This window comes from Coregonus lavaretus (genome assembly GCF_964263955.1).
Source record: "Coregonus lavaretus genome assembly, chromosome: 33".
Taxonomy (NCBI): Eukaryota; Metazoa; Chordata; class Actinopteri; order Salmoniformes; family Salmonidae; genus Coregonus; species Coregonus lavaretus.
In genome coordinates this window covers 22,275,450-22,296,591 of record NC_140020.1, presented here as the reverse complement: position 1 = coordinate 22,296,591, position 21,142 = coordinate 22,275,450, and the positions used below count along the sequence as shown (strand labels likewise).

The 21,142-nt window shown below is 41.3% G+C and overlaps 1 protein-coding gene across 1 annotated transcript in view; it reads right to left on the bottom strand.

Moving 5' to 3' along the window:
* Positions 1 to 17,826, bottom strand: part of nudt14 (nudix (nucleoside diphosphate linked moiety X)-type motif 14) — a gene marked incomplete at its 5' end in the record, with an annotated part of 68,728 nt that extends 50,902 nt beyond the window's left edge. Inside the window, one exon of the mRNA XM_084151071.1 lies at positions 17,746 to 17,826. Coding sequence (XP_084007197.1) covers positions 17,746 to 17,826 — 81 coding nt within the window. The remainder of the gene's footprint in view (positions 1 to 17,745) is intronic.
* Positions 17,827 to 21,142: the final 3,316 nt, after the last annotated feature.

Here is a 21,142-nt window from a genome sequence, read left to right as displayed (position 1 = left end):
ACACGTTTTCCCATGGCCTTCTCACCCCTATGTCTACCACCCCAGCCCTCCCCAGATGAAAAAACACACACTTCCCCCGCTCACCATTGTCAGTGCCTCAACTGTTGTGCTTCCCCATACACCGATGGATGCACACTGCGGTCCGCTCACCGGCCTTGCCTTTATCCAGCCCCCCACCCTATTTTCCACACACAATCTTTTGACATCCTAAACTCCAACACACACACACACACTATCTTGAGAGCCTAAACCCCTTTGATAACCCCACTCCACAACACTCCCCCTAGAACCCCACTGCTGGAGCAGTAGCTGTGGCAGCCTAGTCGCTGGGATATGACGGCTCACGAGACATAGGTAGTGTCTCGCAGCTCCGAAGGACCTAACCCAATGCCCGAGCCTCACAGAGAGCTGAGGCTGAGCTGAGGCCTGGGTTTCATTATTCCACTGGTGGCCTTATTAATGGAGTCTTAATCCGGCAGGCCCAACAGTGCCGGCGACTGATAAGGCTACTCGGGCGCACTGCGTGTGTGAGAGAGTGAGGGGGAGCAGGGAAAAGTCAAAGAAATAGGGAGAGCGTGTCACCATGAATATGTTTAGAATTCAGGATGGCACAAAAGCAGCTCAAATTTAGAACCGAACTGAATCAAAAACAGATCTTGACTCTTCTTTCACCCTGCTACTGTAGGCTATTCTAACTGAGCATTTAGGACGATTTTTGTTGGGAAACATTGATCCAAGATTGCTGCATTCTTCCTCTAAAAAATATGTCATACAAAAAGACACAGAATTCTTAAACTGGGTCAGAATCTAGACAGTTTTACTATATCATCAATGTAGCACTTTCCATTTCACGTTGTCCATTCTGTAGACCTAGGCTAAGTTTTGTACCCCATCACATTGATATAAACATAGATAGCCTACCCTTTCAACATTTCTATCCAAGAGTTTTGGCACAACACTTCTAAAAGAAGTCTCAAGGACCGAGTCAGTGAGTGCTAAGGCCTACATGCTTTCCACATGTTTCTCAACTGCCTAAATGGCACCCAGAAATAGCAGGAGCGGATGTTGGTTTACTCTAACAAGTCATCTTGGATTCCAGCATCTGTTCGGCTTGGTAACGCTTCCTCACTGCGACATTCAGCAAAAATCTTAGAGCCCGGAATTAGATCATGGAAAGCGCCTGATGATGATGATGATGATAACTGATGAGACATGCAAGGAGGCCGAGGACCTATCCAGGTGGGCTCCTGAAGAGAGAGGGTGCCTACAGGTGGTGAGGAGCGTGGGCAGGAAGGCTGGGTGGGGGAGGCTTCTCAGTGGCAGTGCCAGCAAAGAGTGGGTGGCAGAGCGCTGTGACTCAGTGCTGCGGCTGTGGCCATTGAGACTTAAAGACTCATTGGAAGGAAGGAAGCTGGAGAGAAATTGACAAAGGCCCACTTGAAGCCTTGGTGCCGACTGCCAACAAAATGAGTAAAACACCATAGGCCTACATGACCACTCTAGGTAAGCCTCCCTCCCGGCGTCACACCAAGGCCGCATAGCCATCACACTTGCAGCAGTGTGAAGCGCACCGCATCCATGCACACGCTCAGATATTTTTTGCCAATATGGGTGATTCCCCACGAAACCAAGACAAAAAAAATATGATCAATAGAATGGTCCTTTGGAGGAAGGATTGTTGACATATGTATCTTAAAGTATAATTGATCAAATAAATATTGAAGTTGGAATATTTGTGACATTTTGGCCTTACCCAGGCCTCCTTTAAGACTCATGTTTCATCTGTAGGTGCAATAAAGCAAAAACAATTGTCATATGAAGCTTCACTGCTTGCTCTGTAATATGAGTAGTAGGGCTATTTTGTGAAACTTCACAGCACAGTTGAAAAATACATGGCAAATAGAAATCAAAACTGGATGATGTTCAGAGATAGATGGGAGGGTGGGACTAAAAACAAACTATTGTAAAATATACTGTGTCTGTAAAATTAATATAGTATGTATAAGCTGGAAGTAGAAGCCTAAGTGTTGTTGTCCATTAGTTTACTCCAATTTGGTGAGAGGTGGTAGGGTTAGGAGAAAATAAAAGGAAAATATATTTAAAATATATAATATATATATATATATATATATATATATATATATATATATATATATATATATATAGGTGCTATTAAAGCAAGCCTTAAAAAGGGATTTTTTAAATAATTACAGTTGTCTGGACAAATTATAAGATCCCCTAGTTAGGTTTATAATAATTCATAATTCACTTACATGTAAATATGAAACAAAATACATTTCTCAGAATGCATCAAACACTACAGAATGGAAGGGATCAACCTAATATCATGACAAAAATACAAAAAACTACTATATTTTAGTTAGTTATAATCAAGCTAATATTTGAAATGGCATCTGTATTCTTTGCAGTAGTCTAATTAGTGGCAGATATTTTAGATAAAAGATTTGACAAAGGAATGAAACTTTCATGCTTTAGGTCGCAGTTGAATTGCTTTGAATTCAGTTCCACGTCCTTTAATTCAAATTCTGCTTCCTGTGGGGGGTGTCCAATTCAAACTCCAATTTCAATTCATGAGTGGAATTGAATGAAATTAAAACATTCTGAATTGACCCCAACCATGTTCTACGGGCATATCAACGTTTCAGAGTGGGATCTCTGTTAGTATTAAAGTTATGACCCATTTTAAAACAGTGAAATTGGCAAACTACTAATGCCATGATGATCTGGACGAGACTGCCGAATCGAGGCAAAGGTACGAATTTTTGGATTCTCTGGATAGCACTGCTGGGTGATTTAAAAATTCATAGTAAATCGATCAATAATATAATACTCTTATATATATATATATATATAAATTGAATCTCTTAATTAGCTAATGTTAAGGGCCTCCCGAGTGGTGCAGTGGTCTAACGCACTGCATCGCAGTGCTAGAGGCGTTACTACAGACCTGGGTTCATTCCCGGGTGGTGCCACAACCGGCCGTGGCCAGGAGTCCCATAGGACGGCGCACAATTGGCCCAGCGTCGTCCGGGTAAGGGGAGGGTTTGGCCGGGGGGGCTTTACTTGACTCATCCCGCTCTAGCGACTCCTTGTGGTGTGCCGGGTGCCTGCAGGCTGACCTGGGTCACCAGTTGAATGGTGTTTCCTCCGACACATTGGTGCGGCTGGCTTCCGGGTAAAGCTGGCGGGTGTTAAGGAGCGACGCTGGGCCAATTGTGCGCCGTCCTATGGGACTCCTGGCCACGGCCGGTTGTGGCACCACCCGGGAATGAACCCAGGTCTGTAGTAACGCCTCTAGCACTGCGATGCAGTGCCTTAGACCGCTGCACCACTCGTTTGGGAGTTGCAGCAATGAGACAAGATCGAAAAAGGGAGGTACATTTGTTAGCTAAATTTAGTAATGAATAAATTGGCTACATTTCTTTAAATTGACAATTCTGTGAACTGTCTTGTGCAAGTTTTAAATTGACACTAACTGTTAGCAAAGGTGTCAGCTAGAGATGATGTGCAGGAGCTTGCAGGGATTTGTAGTCTTACATGATGGCTACTTTGATGCTAATTAGCATTTTCGAATCTAAGAGTAAAGAATGTAGAGCCGAATATATTAAGAGCATCAAAGTAGCCTTGTCCGAGATAAATTTACATGGTTATCAAAACGTCACGCCAGGGTAAGCCTACACGAAACACAGCCCTTATTTTAAATGTTTCTAAAATTCCCTATGGGAAAAATAAATGGTGGGAAAACTATTGGAACCATTTCCATGTTTGACCGCTAGGTTTTATGGGTATTATGACACCTCCACTGTGGGGCTCTATGGGACAGATCCAAAAATGTGTGGTCTAAGTGTATGAAATAGATTTAAAATGGTCGCCCTCTGCTGGTAATTTACAGGATGAGCAATGATACAAGTAAAAGGAGGGCTGCGATTGGTTAACTACTATGCCAAAAAACAGTCGTTTTTTGTAGTTTTTGTCATGATATTAGGTTGATCCCTTCCATTCTGTAGTGTTTGATGCATTCTGAGAAATGTATTTTGTTTCATATTTACATGTAAGTGAATTATGAATTATTATAAACCTAACTAAGGGATCTTAGAATATGTCCAGACAACTGTAATTCATTTTTTTTTAAATCCCTTTAAGGCTTGCTTTAAAAGCCCCAACAGTCTGAACAGCTCTGAGATTGTCAGGAAGGGAGTTCCAAAGGCGTGGTGCGTGTAAAGAAAAGGCACGGTCCTCCATTGTTTGGAGCCGGGTCCTGGGTGCATGAAGCAGTTTGGCGTGGCTTGACCGTAGGGTGTATAAAAAATAAAAACGAAATACTACTCATATGACACTAATTTTTTTGCTTTGTAGCACCTTCAGATGAAACATTATGGAGTCTTACAGGCCCAGTGAAGTCAAAATTCAATTTTTCATATTTCATATTGTACAACAGCTGATGAAACACAAAGTGTGAAAACATTTGATCAGTGTTATTTCCTGATAGTTGCTGGTTGAAAATACAAAACATCACATGGGCGGGAGTTTCGGCTTTCAATGGTGACAACACCATGCGGTAAATTGGTTAATAGACCAATAACAAAGGAAGTTCCAAACCTCTCTGCCAATAACCACTAGTTTTCAGTTTGCCCCTCCCCACTCAGACCACTCCCAGACAGTCCTACAAAAATTATTGCTTGAGAAAGATTTTTTTCAAAAAAGCAATTTTTGCCCATTTTAATACAACTATTACAGTAGTTAGGTTTCCATCCAATTGGCGACAGATGTTCATGGAAATATTCTAAAATCCACATAAAGAAAATATGCGCATTTCCCCACCAGTGGTGTGTTTCCACCAAACTGATTTGTTCAGTGCATGATGACGTAGTGCACACAAAATGTACTTTTTCATTTAAGTTTTCATGTACTGAAAAAAAATCTGAAGTTCAATGGCCTATTGATTAACGAGACACACTATTTATCTTATTATTTTGTGTTATAATTTGCCATTTACCTTTAATTTGTTTTACATTGTTGTGTCAATTGGCCACTAGGCTTTAAATAGGAGATAAGTGCAATGGTCAGGTCACTGAGGAAGATGTCAGCTTGACGTCGAAAAGTCAGTCACCTGTTCGCATCCTGTACAATTGATTAAAGTGAGCAAAAATAAATCTGCCTTTTTTTTGTTGAGTGATCCAACTCCTTTTTACTTTAAAATGAGTCCTTTTGGACGTTTTTCTTGTAAGCCATTCTCGTGTTTCCATCGCATTTTCAACTCTACCGATAGTTTTGTCACAAACACTTGTGTTAAATAGCAAATGTGCCTACTTTGGTCTTGGCAGATGCGCTCTAGCCAACAGCTCGCAGATACAGTGCAGGTAGGCTAGTATGGGATTATTATAGATAAGATCGAGAATATTTTTATTTGTCAAAACGGCAGTCAAGTATCAAATCATAATATCACCAGAATAAGACCCTCAATATTTATTAGGAAGGAGCATCATGCTCATCACCCTTCACTTTCCACACCCTGTGAAGTTCATCATAACTTTTTTCATCTGTATCCTAATAAACCACATCGCAGTAGGAGGACCACACACCATATCGTCATCATCATCGTGTGACTCCAAGTTTACTTCGATATGATGATGATTATATCAATATTTGCGCATAAAGCAGTTTTCACCGCCATTTGTAACATAATTTATTTCACCAACACAATAAGATATCCCACCATGTCGAACAAACATTATCTGTCAACATTCACAAAATTGTACCGAAACTTCCTGTTTCCATTACAGCTGTCATGATTATTATATATTTTTTTATACGGTATGACTTTACTCGCATAAAAACTGTGAATGGAAATGTTGTTCATAAGGTACTTAATTCTTACCCAGAAATAATGTGATATTAATATAAAAACAGCTACATTGGGCCTTTAAAGGAGGCCTGGGTAACGCCAAAATTTCATCAATATGTAGGGCTGGGCGATATGGCCAAAATATCTTATCACTGTATTTTTTTTATTTTTTTTATGACAGTATTTTATGTTTTTGAATAATACAATTTCAACTTTTTCTTTATGAGTAGTGCGTGACCCTAGGGTGGCAACAGATACATTCTAAGTGATTTCAATGGGTCTTTCTCTAATCTGATTGTTTTATACTATTCAATTCAACTTCAACCAAAAAAGATGTCTGCTGTTGTACTCATTTGAGATCATTTTCACACTGCCATGTAGGGCTGCACAATATGGGCAAACAATCTATGCCTTATTTTTAAACAAATGTTGCAATTGCGATTTGACTTGCGCTTTAGAGCAAAACACTTAGGTAACTGTTGTAATCATGGAAATATAATTATTGTTCTAATTCTATAGTTGCCAGAGAGGAGTTATTGTGACAGTAGGAACCAAAGTGTTGATGAGTGTTTCCTAGGGGAGCCTATAATCTTTGGCTACATTGAATGTTGTTTTCTCTTAGCTACTTCATGTAGCCAACATATTCTTGCTTCGCATATTCCTCTTTGATTTAGAAGATACTGTTGCACAAACATGCTGATTTAGGTCTATACCGTCACTGGTATTATCAGGCTGTATAGCTAATTACATTTGCACTGACTCAGTACATGTATTAGCTAGCTAGCGATTAGCATTAGCGGCTAGTAATTAGCAGCTAACCGGATTTAGGCCCAACTTGCTAAGAAAATACAAACTAGCTGTTTGCAGATGTAAGAAACACAAAACTAATAGTGTAATTATAGAACGCTAGTTGATTAATATTAATAAACAAAATGAAAACAGCATCGTTGTGCTGCATTGACCATGCAGTCTGAATGCAAGTGTCTCGTGGTCGAGGAACAACAAATGCACTCCTTGAGTACAGGGAGCGGGGCTAGGTCTGTGTGGAAAGCGGCATGGAGAGAGAGAGCGGATAGAGATGACTCAAGTAGTGAAGTAAACTATAAAAATGGACGTTACACACGGCTTATTACATTGAACAAACCAAACATTCAAATACCCCTATAGAAGGTAAAACCCAAACCGGTCCGTGCATCAATACCGGTAAATCATAAAATACGGTATACCGCCCAGCCCTATAAAAATGACAATTTTGATTCATTATTGCTCAATTAGGCGTTCAGATGGAAAATATATTCAGGGGTCAGAAATCTGCATTTTCAAAACACAGACCATCAAATAAATCTGTGTTTTAAAACATTTCACTTGTGTTTTATATTGAAAGAAATTATATATATTTTTTACTTCAATACAGTGGTCAGGGGGGTGCAACTATAGTTTTCCTTCACACAAAAAATACATTAGTGCAACACATTAGGGCAGAAAATAGCTTCATTTTCATCAGATGTCAAATTAAGTGCAACGCTATTTGGCTAGCCACTTAAGTAAGCATCTCTTTGTCCAAATAGCAGATTGCACCCACTCATAAACTACTAAATAATATGCCATGGCCATGACCCCTGACCTGGCCCCAACTCTCACCCTTGACCCCATAGCCAAAGGGAACATTTGTTTAGTGGGAACAATTTGGCACTCCAGCGTCAGTCAAGCTCCAGAACACGTGAATTAATGGAGGGGACGAGGACCAGGGTTCTGCCTCCAAAATGTGAGTGGCTCTGTGCCACCTTGTTGAATTACAAGGTGGAAGAGAATGACATTCATAATTATGCATTTCTGTATAGTACAGATCAGGGACCCATGATGTCATTCTGTTACCGTCATTTTGTTACCAGGTGTTGATCCACTTCATTTACTGTAGTTTAATAACCAAAATAGATTTTTTCAAACTCAAGGAGATTTTACCATTATTCTATTACCAAACTTTACATCTGCACTGTTCAAGTAAATGTGTTTTTGTAAAATGTTCAATGGAAATTGTTGAAAGTAGTCCTTGTGCATAGAGTTGTATGGTTTGTTTAAATTAGCAATCAATGGTTTTTGTTTGGCATACTTTTAAAAAGTGAAAAATCTGTCTCATAATCATTCTGTTACGGTGGAATTGCCCATAGGCTACTACCCAATGAGGCCTGCACTCTCTCAAATCCAAGTTTATTTGTTACGTAGACAGATTTAATGGACATTTTTGTAGGGGTTGATACATTTTTCGTAAGGGAAAATCAAGTCTGACATTTCTATGTGAAACTTAAACTTCAAAAGCCTTTTAAAACCTCAAATATACTACAAGTTTTACATTTCCTGCATAAGAGCCTACATCTGTAATGTGTTTTGAGTTGCCACTTCCTCAGGTGGTGAATCAGCACCAATTTAATTAGGCCTTTATATAATATTAGTGCACATAAAGATAAACGCAAATTCATCTGTTGAACAAAAAAATATCAGCAAATTCTGGAGCCCAATTTTTTGAATCATGGGTTCCTTCTTGAACATATTAGATGTAGGCTAACAACATTTATTGAATACCATTTAGTCTATTACACTTCTTAATAAAGCATTGCGAATGACTTTATAATGTTTTTATATGATAATGACTCATATTTATTATATCGTGTGAAGCTGTGAAAAATAAAAGTTTAGTGTGCCACCAAATCATGGCCTGGTGCCACCAAATGAAGAAGTTCGTGGCCACCAGAGGAAAATATTAGTCTGGAGCCCTGCCCTAATCGTTACACCAAGAGGTCCGAAACACCCAACACCCTAACCGTTACAACAAGAGGTCCGAAACCCCTTGAGATTGCTACACGCTAGGTGTTGTATAGGGTCACTACGATATTTTCTTCAAGTATCAAGTCTCTGCTATAAAAACAAAAAAACTAAAAAAAAGGGAAGAGAACCAGGCATTCCATACCAATAGGGCTCAGCAGTGGTCATTACAGTGAAGTCTACACCTGTTGTATTCGGCTCATGTGACAAATAACATTTGATTTGCTTGATTTGAGACCTAAAGAGTAACAATGGGCCAGAGAAGCAGCACACTTCCACACTCACCCTCAATGAGAGGAAGCATTACAGCACGGTGAAAAATGCAAGGACCACAAGCCCAGATGGGGGAGAACAATTGGGACAGAAACATCTACAGGTGCCCTCCAGCCAAAACAAAGTGCGTAATGCCCTTCATGAAATCCATAGCAGGAGAAATGTTGTTATCTGACTTCATCCGCCGGTGGATTACCGACTTCCTGACTAACAGGACACAGCACGTTAAGATGGGACTCCCTAACTCTCAGCACTGGGGTGCCGCAGGATTGCATGCTCTCCCCCCTCCTCTACTCACTCTACACCAATGACTGTCTGTACCCCAAACTACTCAAGTTTGCTGATGACACCACCCTGGTTGGTCTCATCTCCAGTGGCGAGGAGTTCAAGTGCCATGGAGAGATTGACCGCCTGGTGCAGTCACAATAACCTGGAACTCGACAGTCAAAACCGTGGAGATGGTGGTTGACTACAGGAAATGGCCCCCATCATCTCGTCCCCTCGAGATTGATGGCTCAGCCATCAGCACAGCCAAGTCATTCAAATTCACGGGGACCATTATCTCCCACAAACTCACGTGGGAGGACAACTTCACAGTGGTGACCAAGAAGGCTCGACAGAGCCTCAAACTCTAATCTGACAATTCTGGTTTGGTTCTACACGTCCATCATTGAGTCCATTCTCACCTTTTCTAGGTTGTAAACTGTCATGGTAAAAACATATAGATTCAATGGTTGTAAAGATGGGGAGAGGTCTGTCCGTAATAAAGAGATGCTCTGCTTTTTTGACACCACATTCCACAAAGCATGTCCTGCAGGCTGTAGTTTTATCTTATCTTGATTATAGTCCAGTCATATGGTCAAGTGCTGCAAAGAAAGACCTACTTAAGCTGCAGCTGGCCCAGAACAGAGCGGCACATCTTGCTCTTCATTGTAATCAGTGGGCTAATATTAGCACTATGCATGCCAGTCTCTTTTGCCTAAGAGTTGAGGAAAGACCTCACTGGATCAGTTCTTGTTATTATAAGAAACATTAATGTGGTGGAAATTACAAATTGTTTGCATAATCAACTTACACACAGCACCAGACATGACACCAGGGATCTTTTCACAGTCCCTAGGTCCAGAACAAATTCAAGGAAACGTACAGTATTATACAGAGCCATGAGTGCATGGAACTCCCTTCCATCTCATGTAGAGCAAGTGAACAGCAAACCTGGTTTCAGAAAACAAATAAAGCAACATCACAGCACAACGCCTCTCCCTACTGTGACCTACTTGTTGTGTGTATGTACTGACATGTTTAACTGATAGACGCACACTACACGTAATGTTTTTAAATGTATGTAAATTGTAAAGTATTTTGTCTAATGTATTTTTCATTATGAGTCGGACCCCAGTAAGACTAGCTGTCGCCATTAGCATCGGCTAATGGGAATACTAATAAATACAATAAAAATGTATCTATCACCGTCTGGTATGGGTCTGCCCGCTGCAAGGGCAAACTGCAGAGCATCCTCCGGTCTGCGGAGGTCACCGGCTGTCACCTACCCTCTATCAAGGACCTGCACGTCTCCAGGACAAGGAAGTGTGCGAGTAAGATCATCGATGACCCTGCCCACCCCGGACACCCCATATTTCAAAGACCCCGCTCTGGCAGACAGTTTAGGTCAATATGACCAAAACCGCCCACCACCTGAACAGTTTCTTCCCCCATGCTGTGGCCCTCATCAACCGGCCATCGGATTCATAGGGATTGAAGGAGAATTCTGCCACTTTATAACCAGTTATTATGCTGTTAGTATACACTCACCGGCCAGTTTATTAGGTAGACCACTCCGTTCACGAAAATGGATCACATTGCCGTGGCTTGTTATATGAAGCAGGTAGACAGGCATTCAGTTACTGTTCGATTGAACGTTAGAATGGGCAAAACAAGTGACCTAGGCGCGCTGGATCCAGTATCTCAGAAACGGACGCCCTCCTGGGCTTTTCATGCATGACAGTGTCTAGGGTTTAGAGAGAACGATGCGACAAACAAAAAACATCCAGCCAGCGACAGTCCTGTGGGCAAAAACAGCTTGTTGATGAGAGGTTGTGGAATTTCTTTCCTTCTTAATGCGTTTGAGCCAATCAGTTGTGTTGTGACATGGTAGAGGTGGTATACAGAAGATAGCCCTAATTGGTAAAAGACTAAGTCCATATAATGGCAAGAACAGCTCAAATAAGCAAAGAGAAATGACAGACTATCATTACTTTAAGACATGAAGGTCAGTCAATATGGAACATTTCAAGAACTTTGAAAGTTTCTTCAAGTGCAGTCTTAAAAACCATCAAGCACTATGATGAAACTGGCTCTCATGAGGACCACCACAGCAATGGAAGATCCAGAGTTACCTCTGCTGCAGAGGATAAGTTAATTAGCGTTAACTGCACCTCAGATTGCAGCCCAAAATAAATGCACAGAGTTCAAGTAACAGACATCTTAACATCAACTGTTCAGAGGAGACTGCGTGAATCAGGCCTTCATGGTCGAATTGCTGCAAAGAAACCACTACTAAAGGACACCAATGATAAGAAGAGACTTGCTTGAGCCAAGAAACACAAGCAATGGACATTAGACCGGTGGAAATCTGTCGTTTGGTCTGAGGAGTCCAAATTAGAGATTTTTTTGGTTCCAACCGCCGTGTCTTTGTGAGACGGAGAGTAGGTGAACGGATGATCTCTGCATGTGTGGTTCCCACTGTGAAGCATGGAGGAGGAGGTGTGATGGTGCTTTGCTGGTGACACTGTCAGTGATTTATTTAGAATTCAAGGCACACTTAGCCAGTATGGCTACCACAGCATTCTGCAGCAATACTCCATCCCATCTGGATTGCGCTTAGTGGGACTATCATTTGTTTTTCAACAGGACAATGACACAACACACCTCCAGGCCGTGTAAGGGCTATTTGACCAAGAAGGAGAGTGATGGAGTGCTGCATCAGATGACCTGGCCTCCACAATCCCACGACCTCAACCAAATTGAGATGGCCTGTGATGAGTCGGACCGCAGAGTGAAGGAAAAGCAGCCAACAAGTGCTCAGAATGTGGGAACTCCTTCAAGACTGTTGGAAAAGCATTCCAGGTGAAGCTGGTTGAGAGAATGCCAAGAGTGTGCAAAGCTGTCAAAGCAAAAGGTGGCTACTTTGAAGAATCTCAAATATAAAATATATTTTGATTTTTTTAACACTTTTTTGGTTACAACATGATTCCATATGTGTCATTTCATAGTTTTGATGTCTTCACTATTATTCTACAACATAGAAAATAGTAAAAATAAAGAAAAACCCTTGAATGAGTAGGTGTGTCCAAACTTTTGACTGGTACTGTAGTTGTGGAAACTAATGGAGAACAAGAAAAAAGATGGTATAGGAGCAAGCGTTGCGTGAGTATTGTGTGTGCCAAACAGTTACTGTTATTTTACAATATTTTTTTTGACCATTGGAACAGTGTAAACAACACTAAATAAAGAAGTGTACCAGAGAGTATCTTCTAACAAAGATTTGTTTAAATATACAGTTGAAGTCGGAAGTTTACATACACCTTAGCCAAATACATTTAAACTCAGTTTTTCACAATTCCTGACAGGGCCCCATGTAGCTCAGTTGGTAGAGCATGGCATTTGCAACGCCATGGTTGTGGGTTCAATTCCCACGGGGGGCCAGTATGAAAAATGTATGCACTCTAACTGTAAGTCGCTCTGGATAAGAGCGTCTGCTAAATGACTAAAATGAAAATTTAATCCTAGTAATAATTCCCTGTCTTAGGTCAGTTAGGATCACCACTTTATTTTAAGAATGTGAAATGTCAGAATAATAGTAGAGAGAATGATTTATTTCAGCTTTTATTTCTTTCATCACATTCCCAGTGGGTCAGAAGTTTACATATACTCAATTAGTATTTGGTAACATGCCTTTCAATTGTTTAACTTGGGTCAAACGTTTCGGGGAGCCTTCCACAAGCTTGCGAAAGTATTCACCCACCTTGGCATTTTTCCTATTTTGTTGTCTTACAACCTGGAATTAAAATTGATTTTTTGGGAGTTTGTATCATTTGATTTACACAACATGTCTACCACTTTGAAGATGAAAAATATTATTTAAGTCATACCACAGATTCTCAAATTGGATTGAGGTCTGGGCTTTGACTAGGCCATTCAAATGTTTCCCCTTAAACCACTTGAGTGTTGCTTTAGCAGTATGCTTAGGGTCATTGTCCTGCTGGAAGGTGAACCTCCATCCCAGTCTCAAATCTCTGGAAGTGGCGTCTCCTGAGTGGCGCAGTGGTCTAAGGCACTGCATCGCAGTGCTAGCTGTGCCACTAGAGATCCTGGTTCGAATCCAGGCTCTGTCGCAGCCGGCCGCGACCGGGAGACTCATGGGCGGCGCACAATTGGCCTAGCGTTGTCCAGGGTAGGGGAGGGAATGGCCGGCAGGGATGTACCTCAGTTGATAGAGCATGGCGTTTGCAACGCCAGGGTTGTGGGTTCGATTCCCACGGGGGACCAGTATGATTTTTTTTTTTATACAAAAAATATATGTATTCACTAACTGTAAGTCGCTCTGGATAAGAGCGTCTGCTAAATGACTAAAATGTAAAATGGAAGACAAACACGTTTCCCTCAAGGATTTCCCTGTATTTAGCGCCATCCATCATTCCTTCAATTCTGACCAGTTTCCCAGTCCCTGGCGATGAAAAACATCCCCACAGCATGATGATGCCACCACCATGCTTCACTGTGGGAATGGTGTTCTCAGGGTGATGAGAGGTAGTGGGTTTGCGCCAGACATAGCGTTTTCCTTGATGGCCAAAAGGCTCAATTTTAGTCTCATCTGACCAGTGTACCTTCTTCCATATGTTTGGGGAGTCTCCCACATGACTTTTGGCGAACACCAAACGTGTTTGCTTATTTTTTTCTTTAAGCAATGGCTTTTTTCTGGCCACTCTTCCATAAAGCCCAACTCTGTGGAGTGTACGGCTTAAAGTGGTCCTATGGACAGATACTCCAATCTTCGCTGTGGAGCTTTGCAGCTCCTTCAGGGTTATCTTTGGTCTCTTTGTTGCCTCTCTGATTAATGCCCTCCTTGCCTGGTCCGTGAGTTTTGGTGGGCGGCCCTCTCTTTGCAGGTTTGTTTTGGTGCCATATTCTTTCCATTTTATTATAATGGATTTAATGGGGCTCCGTGGGATGTTCAAAGTTTCTGATATTTTTTTATAACCCAACCCTGATCTGTACTTCTCCACAACTTTGTCCCTGACATGTTTGGACATCTCCTTGGTCTTCATGGTGCCCCTTGCTTAGTGGTGTTGCAGACTCGGGGCCTTTCAGAACAGGTGTATATATACACTGAGATCATGTGACATTTAGATTGCACACAAGTGGACTTTATTTAACTAATTATGTGACTTCTGGAGGTAATTGGTTGCACCAGATCTTATTTAGGGGCTTCATAGCAAAGGGGGTGAATACATATGCACGCACCACTTTTCCGTTATTTATTTTTTAAACAAGTTTTTTTTCTTCATTTCACTTCACCAATTTGGACTATTTTGTGTATGTTCATTACATGAAATCCAAATAAAAATCCATTAAAATGACAGGTTGTAATGCAACAAAATAGGAAAAACGGCATGGGGGCTGAATACTTTTGCAAGGCACTGTAGCCTCGTTATCGTATTGTGTTACTTTTTATTTTAAGGTTGTTCACCTGTTGTACTCGGCGCATGTGACAAATACAATTTGATTTGGAAAGGGCACAAAGGCTGGTGGGAGTGGTTTTGCCAAATAGAATCATGGGAGTTTGAACATTGAACAACAGAAAAATATTGTAGTAAGCCGACTATAAATATCGTTCTATAGCAGTGGTCACCAACCGGTCGATCGCGATAGAAGTGAAGTGTTCCCATTTTGAACCATTTCATGTGTCTGAAGGTACAAACTCTGCCTTCCCGGCGGGCACAGAGAGCAAACCAAGTGCACTATAGGCCTACTGCTGGGCAATCGGATGGCTCAGATTACCATGTCTGCAGTAACGTAGCAGGCATAAAAGAAAGCTACAGCAAAGTTGATACTGCGAGATTTCAAAACCATCACTAGAGAGAGATTGTCAACAAACACAGCAAAGAGCTGCTGTTTTTAGGAGTGAGTTCATGTTTAAGTTCTTACTCAATGTCAATTCTTTATTCAACACTTTTATATGCAATTAAAATGCGTGTTCTTCCTACTTCCACTCGCGCTACAACCAACACAGCTGTAATGAATGAGTAGGCTTGCGCAATTATTAGCGGCTTGGATCTTTTTGAATATCGAGAAATATTTAACTTTCTCTGTTCATATGAGTAACAACATGAATTTGTGCATGAGGCAAGAATAATGCAATGCGACTCGAGTTTTAACATCAGCTGGAAGACTGTTTCACTTTTTGGTCAGAGTCAGCAGAGGAAAGGGAGAGCGGAAGGATGTTGAGGCGGACCCCAGTCTCCTCCTGCTCTCTCCCTTCGCTGAGACTGACCATCAGATGTAGGCACCATCAGCCTAGTAATATATTTAAATGTATGCTCACTCAGCTGTGCCTCACAAGTAAAACAACTGATCTATTACCGGTGTGATCATATAGCCTACCTCAAATGTTGAAATATAATTGTAAAAAATAGTCCGAAGCAAGCAAAGTCAATATGCAGTGATAATGTATTGGGCCTATAGCCTACTGCACAAACCTCATTGATACAGTGCTGTTTTTAAAAGGTTAATGTTGCATATAGGCATACGTTTTTTAAGTAATGTAAAAAAAAAATCTGAGCGATAGATCTCGGCTTGCATTTTGACTCAGAAAGTGATCGACTCAAGAAAGGTTGGTGACCACTGTTCTATAGGTTTTTTAGCGTCTATTTAAAATATTAACAGTTGTTATTATAAATGGAGAACCTGATCAAAATATAGCAGGGAGTTCCAATATGATCAGAAAACTACAGATGGGTTATATAGATTGCTGAAAATGATCATCCATAATTTATTGTATTAGTCATTTACATTATTTAGCAGACGCTGTTATCCACAGCGACTTACAGTAGTGAATGCATACATTTTCGTACTGGTCCCCCTTGAGAATCGAACCCACAACCCTGGTGTAACAAGCGCCATGCTCTACCAACTGAGCCACACGGGATCATCTCAGGGACCTACTTGAAATGTCACAGAGAAGGAATTTACGGTTTTGCTCATCACTAAACAGTCAATAGGAATTAAATAATACAATTACACAAACTGTGTAGGACATCACTAAATATTTCATAATATCAACCAAAATGTTAAAGGTGGGCGGAATTGTCCTTTAAGTGACACTGCATTGGGCCAATTACTGCACCATCAATTACCTCAAATACAAAATCTGCACTATACTATATTCAGTGTTTCCCCTATATTCAGCATATACTGTTCTGATATTGTAATTCAGTATGATGTCTATATTTTGTTTGTATATTGTCTATTGCATGCTGGCAGCACCTACTCACTAAGGCAAATTCTGGGTATGTGTAAATGTACTTGGCAAATAAAGGCGATTCTGATCCCAGGAAAGGTTGAGTGAATGTGATGAAGGGAATCACTGCCAAAGAAATCACAGCAGAAAAATGTAGCATTCCTAGAAAGAAGGTCAAAGTAGAGGCTATAGGCCAGACTCTGTAAGCCTACATGTCATTGACCTGAGTTTAGCTTTCAATTCAGAGTGGAAACTGCCTAGTCCAAGAATGGCAACCATTGCTAAATCTGGTTCCAATAGGGTTATTATAAGTAACTAAATATGCATAATTGCCTGTGACCAAAACTATAGCCTAATCAATGAACATAGTCAACCACAAAGATAGTCATCTTGAACATCACATGGTCATTAGTTTAAGTGTAGCCAATCCATCTTCCAAACAGAGGTAGCTAGCTACCCAAATAGAGCACAATTACTAGTGGAATCAATATACCCTAACATGCATTTTAATACCTGAGGGAATTTAGCTAACTACAGTAGCTACATAGGTAGCTGCTCTTTAGATTACATATTTAGGGAGATGAACATTTGAACATGATTTGTGTGCCATAAAATACTGGTGGGTTCCATTCATAAAAGTGGACTTGTGGGTTTCCTGGTTATATCCAAGTCAAATAGGTTTGCACGCTCAGCATAGCACCCAAATTCTGCAACAACATCCGACCTCAGTCCCACAACAAACTAGCTAGTTGACTAGCCAGGCTAGCAATCTCTCCTTTTGACACATCTCAAGGTCTGACACCGCATGACTTGGCTAACTAGCACGAGAGCTACTGTACCACTCAACGTACAACAACCAACACTACCACCACCACCGGTGAAATGTAGATATTGTTGGGGTCAGGTTGTCAATTTCCAGCAAGCTAGTCAGCTAGCTAGTTAGCTAGCTAGCCTAATGTAAAGCATGTGCTCGACATGAGACAGTAACTGATATGTTAGCTAGCTACTTGCTTGAATATTTACATTTTATACAATTGATAACAGTAAATATTTGGTGGCAGTGGTGATGCACAGTTAATAAAGACGTTAAGTCGATAAGTACGGTCATTGAAATATGGTGTACCGTCTTTTTATGAAGGTTACGCCGTTGATGCTGCACAATAAGGCAATGGTTAAATGAATGGGGGTTGGGCTACTAGCAATAAAAATACATGGAGTCCGCAATTCAAGCTGGATGATATAACGCGAGTGTGCTATTTGGACTCACCTGGCTATAGTGCACCCTGAATGGTTTTAGATAATTGGAGCTGGTGCACGGAACGACCTGGATATCATTTATCTGCTCCATAGTTCAGACTGCTAGCTGCCCACCGGTGTTTCTCACCACAACAGATAGCACAAACCGCAGGTCGTAGTGGAGAATGAGACAAATGTCTACGGATGCCTAGTAAGGTCACAACACACTTTTCTTATTTTATAAAAAATAATAATCTAAAATCGCATGACAGGTTAATGAATACTCATTGGATGATGATTGATGAATATTGCATAAACCAAAGTAATCAAAAAAAATATATATATAATAATTTTCATGACAAATGAAGGACAAGCGAGTGGGATTAAAACTATATGCAGTGCTTCATAGAGTAAAATAGAAATTAAACTCATTAGCACAGCTGTGCCTCTGCCTATTGTCGGCTGGTGTCCCTTTCCCGCCGATAGAAGTTGTTCGCGCACTTTGCATGCAGAATGTTTGCGGCGCGAGACTGGCAGGTGCAAGTGTCCTCAACGCGTGCAGCTATGCCGCACCTTTCCCGCCGTGACCGAAGGATTATAGATTAATTTCACCTGACTCACCTCCACCTCGGCTTAATGTCTGAAATCATCTCATAGGAATGTATAGAGAACTTCGAAAGCTGTTCAATTTAAGTCACGGGCAGCACACCTGGCTGCCACTGCTTGATTGCACAGCGTGTAACCTCTTGGCTGAGGCAGCTAACAATGGTCTTTGGCATGGTCTAAAGTGCAGGAGGCTTTGTTTCACCATAGAGACATGTTGCCCAGGGGAATTTTTATTCAATTGCTAAAGTAGCCTAACAAGTAATAGAAAACAAATCAGACTGATGCACAAATCTGTCCCATCCAAGCAGAATTAAGATAGTCGGCTTAATGGAGGGGCTTACTGGGCCCAGGCCAGTGGGGGGCCCAAGAGGCAGTAAAGAAAGTATATGGTTAAGGAAATATATAATGTATATATTATATATGTAGTATATATTGTATATTTTTTCACAGCAACCACCAACCACAGGAACAGTGTAGACAGCCTTCTGCTGACGCTCTGCTAATGGTCAGATGGGGGGAGGAGAGGAGGTAGGGGGCTCATGTGGGTAACTTTGGGCCCTGCCTTGATTGGGTAACTGATTAATACAACATAAAATAAAAACTGCATAATAAATACATGTGACTGGTCAATTGTGTGAGTCAGGGGCTGGGCCCAAGCCCTTAGGGGGCCCAATAGGTATTTTATTTATTTATTATTATTAATAAAACATGTTTTATCCAACCACAGGAGTCTGCTCTCAATGTTCAAAATAAACCAGAGAGCATAATTTAGCCACAGAGGATCAACAGTTTATAAAAAGGACTGTGGATTAAGTTTTATCACAAGCACATACCGTTATCTGCCAAAACATAAAGTGTCTTAAAGGGTGTTTCGCCACCATGAGCTGCCAGAACAGCTTCAATGCACTTTGGAATAGATTCAACAAGTGGACCTAAACCATGCCAGGAAAATGCACCCCACACCATAATACATACTTTGTAACCCTTGTGTTCTCAAGTGTTTCCTTTATTTTGGCAGTTACGGGTACGACTACAGTCGGGAAGGCCTCAGTTTTGGTAGAATGTGCACCAAATATAGGCTACAGCTTGTTGCGTTGTGGCCATAGGCATATAATCCATAGAAGGGTTTTGTAACCTCTTACCCTGGCAATTTGACTGAAAAACGAATTGGTACACTAGCAATGGATGCCAGACCTGACTTGAATGGGAACTGCCATCTATGGATTATATTTCTATGGTTGGTTGCTGCTGTCGGTTTGCCTTTTGCAGATTTCAAAATATAATTGTGGGAAAAACGCACAGTTTGGAAAGCAAATGCCTAATGCTGAAAATAGAAGATGAATCTGTCTGTAGAAACATCTCCCTATTTGTAGCTAAATGCAGCACTGTTTTTCAAAGTAGCTGATCTTGAGATAGGCTATTTCCATAACGAGCAAATCGGCCATCTCCGTGAGTAGCCTATGGCTTCATCTTCATCCTTAGGTGAGTCAATGTGCCACTGGACATTTTATTTAGTAGTCTACTGTAGCCTGAAGCATTGAAGTTCCCCAAGAACACAGTGGCCTCCATCATTCTTAAATGGAAGAAGTTTGGAACTACCAAGACGCTTCCTAGAGCTGGCCGCCTGGCCAAACTGAGCAATCGGGGGAGAAGGGTCTTGGTCAGGGAGGTTACCAAGAACCCTATGGTCACTCTGACAGACCTCCAGAGTTCCTCTGTGGAGATGGGAGAACCTTTCAGAAGGACAACCATCTCTGCAGCACTCCACCAATAAGGTCTTTGTGGTAGAGCGGCCAGACGGAAGCCACTCCTCAGTAAAAGGCATATGAAAGCCCGCTTGGAGTTTGCCAAAAGGCACCTAAAGACTCTCAGACAATGAGAAACAAGATTCTCTGGTCTGATGAAACCAATATTGAACTCTTTGGCCTGAATGCCAAGCATCACGTCTGGAGGAAACCTGGCACGATCCCTACGGTGAAGCATGGTGGTGGCTGCATCATGCTGTGGGGATGTTTTCATCGGCAGGGACTGGGAGACTAGGCAGGATCGAGGGAAAGATGAACGGAGCAAAGTACAGAGAGATCCTTGATGAAAACCTGCTCCAGAGTGCTCAGGACCTCAGACTGGGGCAAAGGTTCACCTTGCAACAGGACAATGACCCTAAGCACACAGCCAAGACAACGCAGGAGTGGCTTCGGGACAAGTCTCTGAATGTCCTTGAGTGGCCCAGCCAGAGCACGGACTTGAACTCGATCGAACATCTCTGGAGAGACTTGAAAATAGCTGTGCTGCGACGCTCCCCATCCAACCTGGCAGAGCTTGAGAGGATCTGCAGAGAAGAATGGTCAAAACTCCTCAAATACAAGTGTGCCAAGCTTGTAGCATCATACCCAAGAAGACTCTAGGCTGTAATCGCTGCCAAAGGTGCTTCAACAAAGTACTGAGTAAAGTGTATGAATACTTATGTAAATGTGATATTTCAGTTGTCATTTTTTAAATAAACTTGCTTGTTTCTAAAAAAAACAGTTTTTGCTTTGTCATTATAGGGTATTGTGTGTAGATTGTTGAGGGGGGAAAAAACAATTGAATCCATTTTAGAATAAGTCTGTAATGTAACAAAAAGTCAAGGGGTCTGAATACTTTCCGAATGCACTTTTCGAATTGCCTCCTAATATTGTAAAATCTGTGTGTCGCTTCATTGGGCTATTGTTTTAATTCAAGACCAGATTGATCTCAGTTTGTCAGTGTCAGAGTAGCCACTAATTTCGGTAATTTGTGTGATATTAAAAAAGATTCAGCTAATGTCTTCTGTCATGTAAATG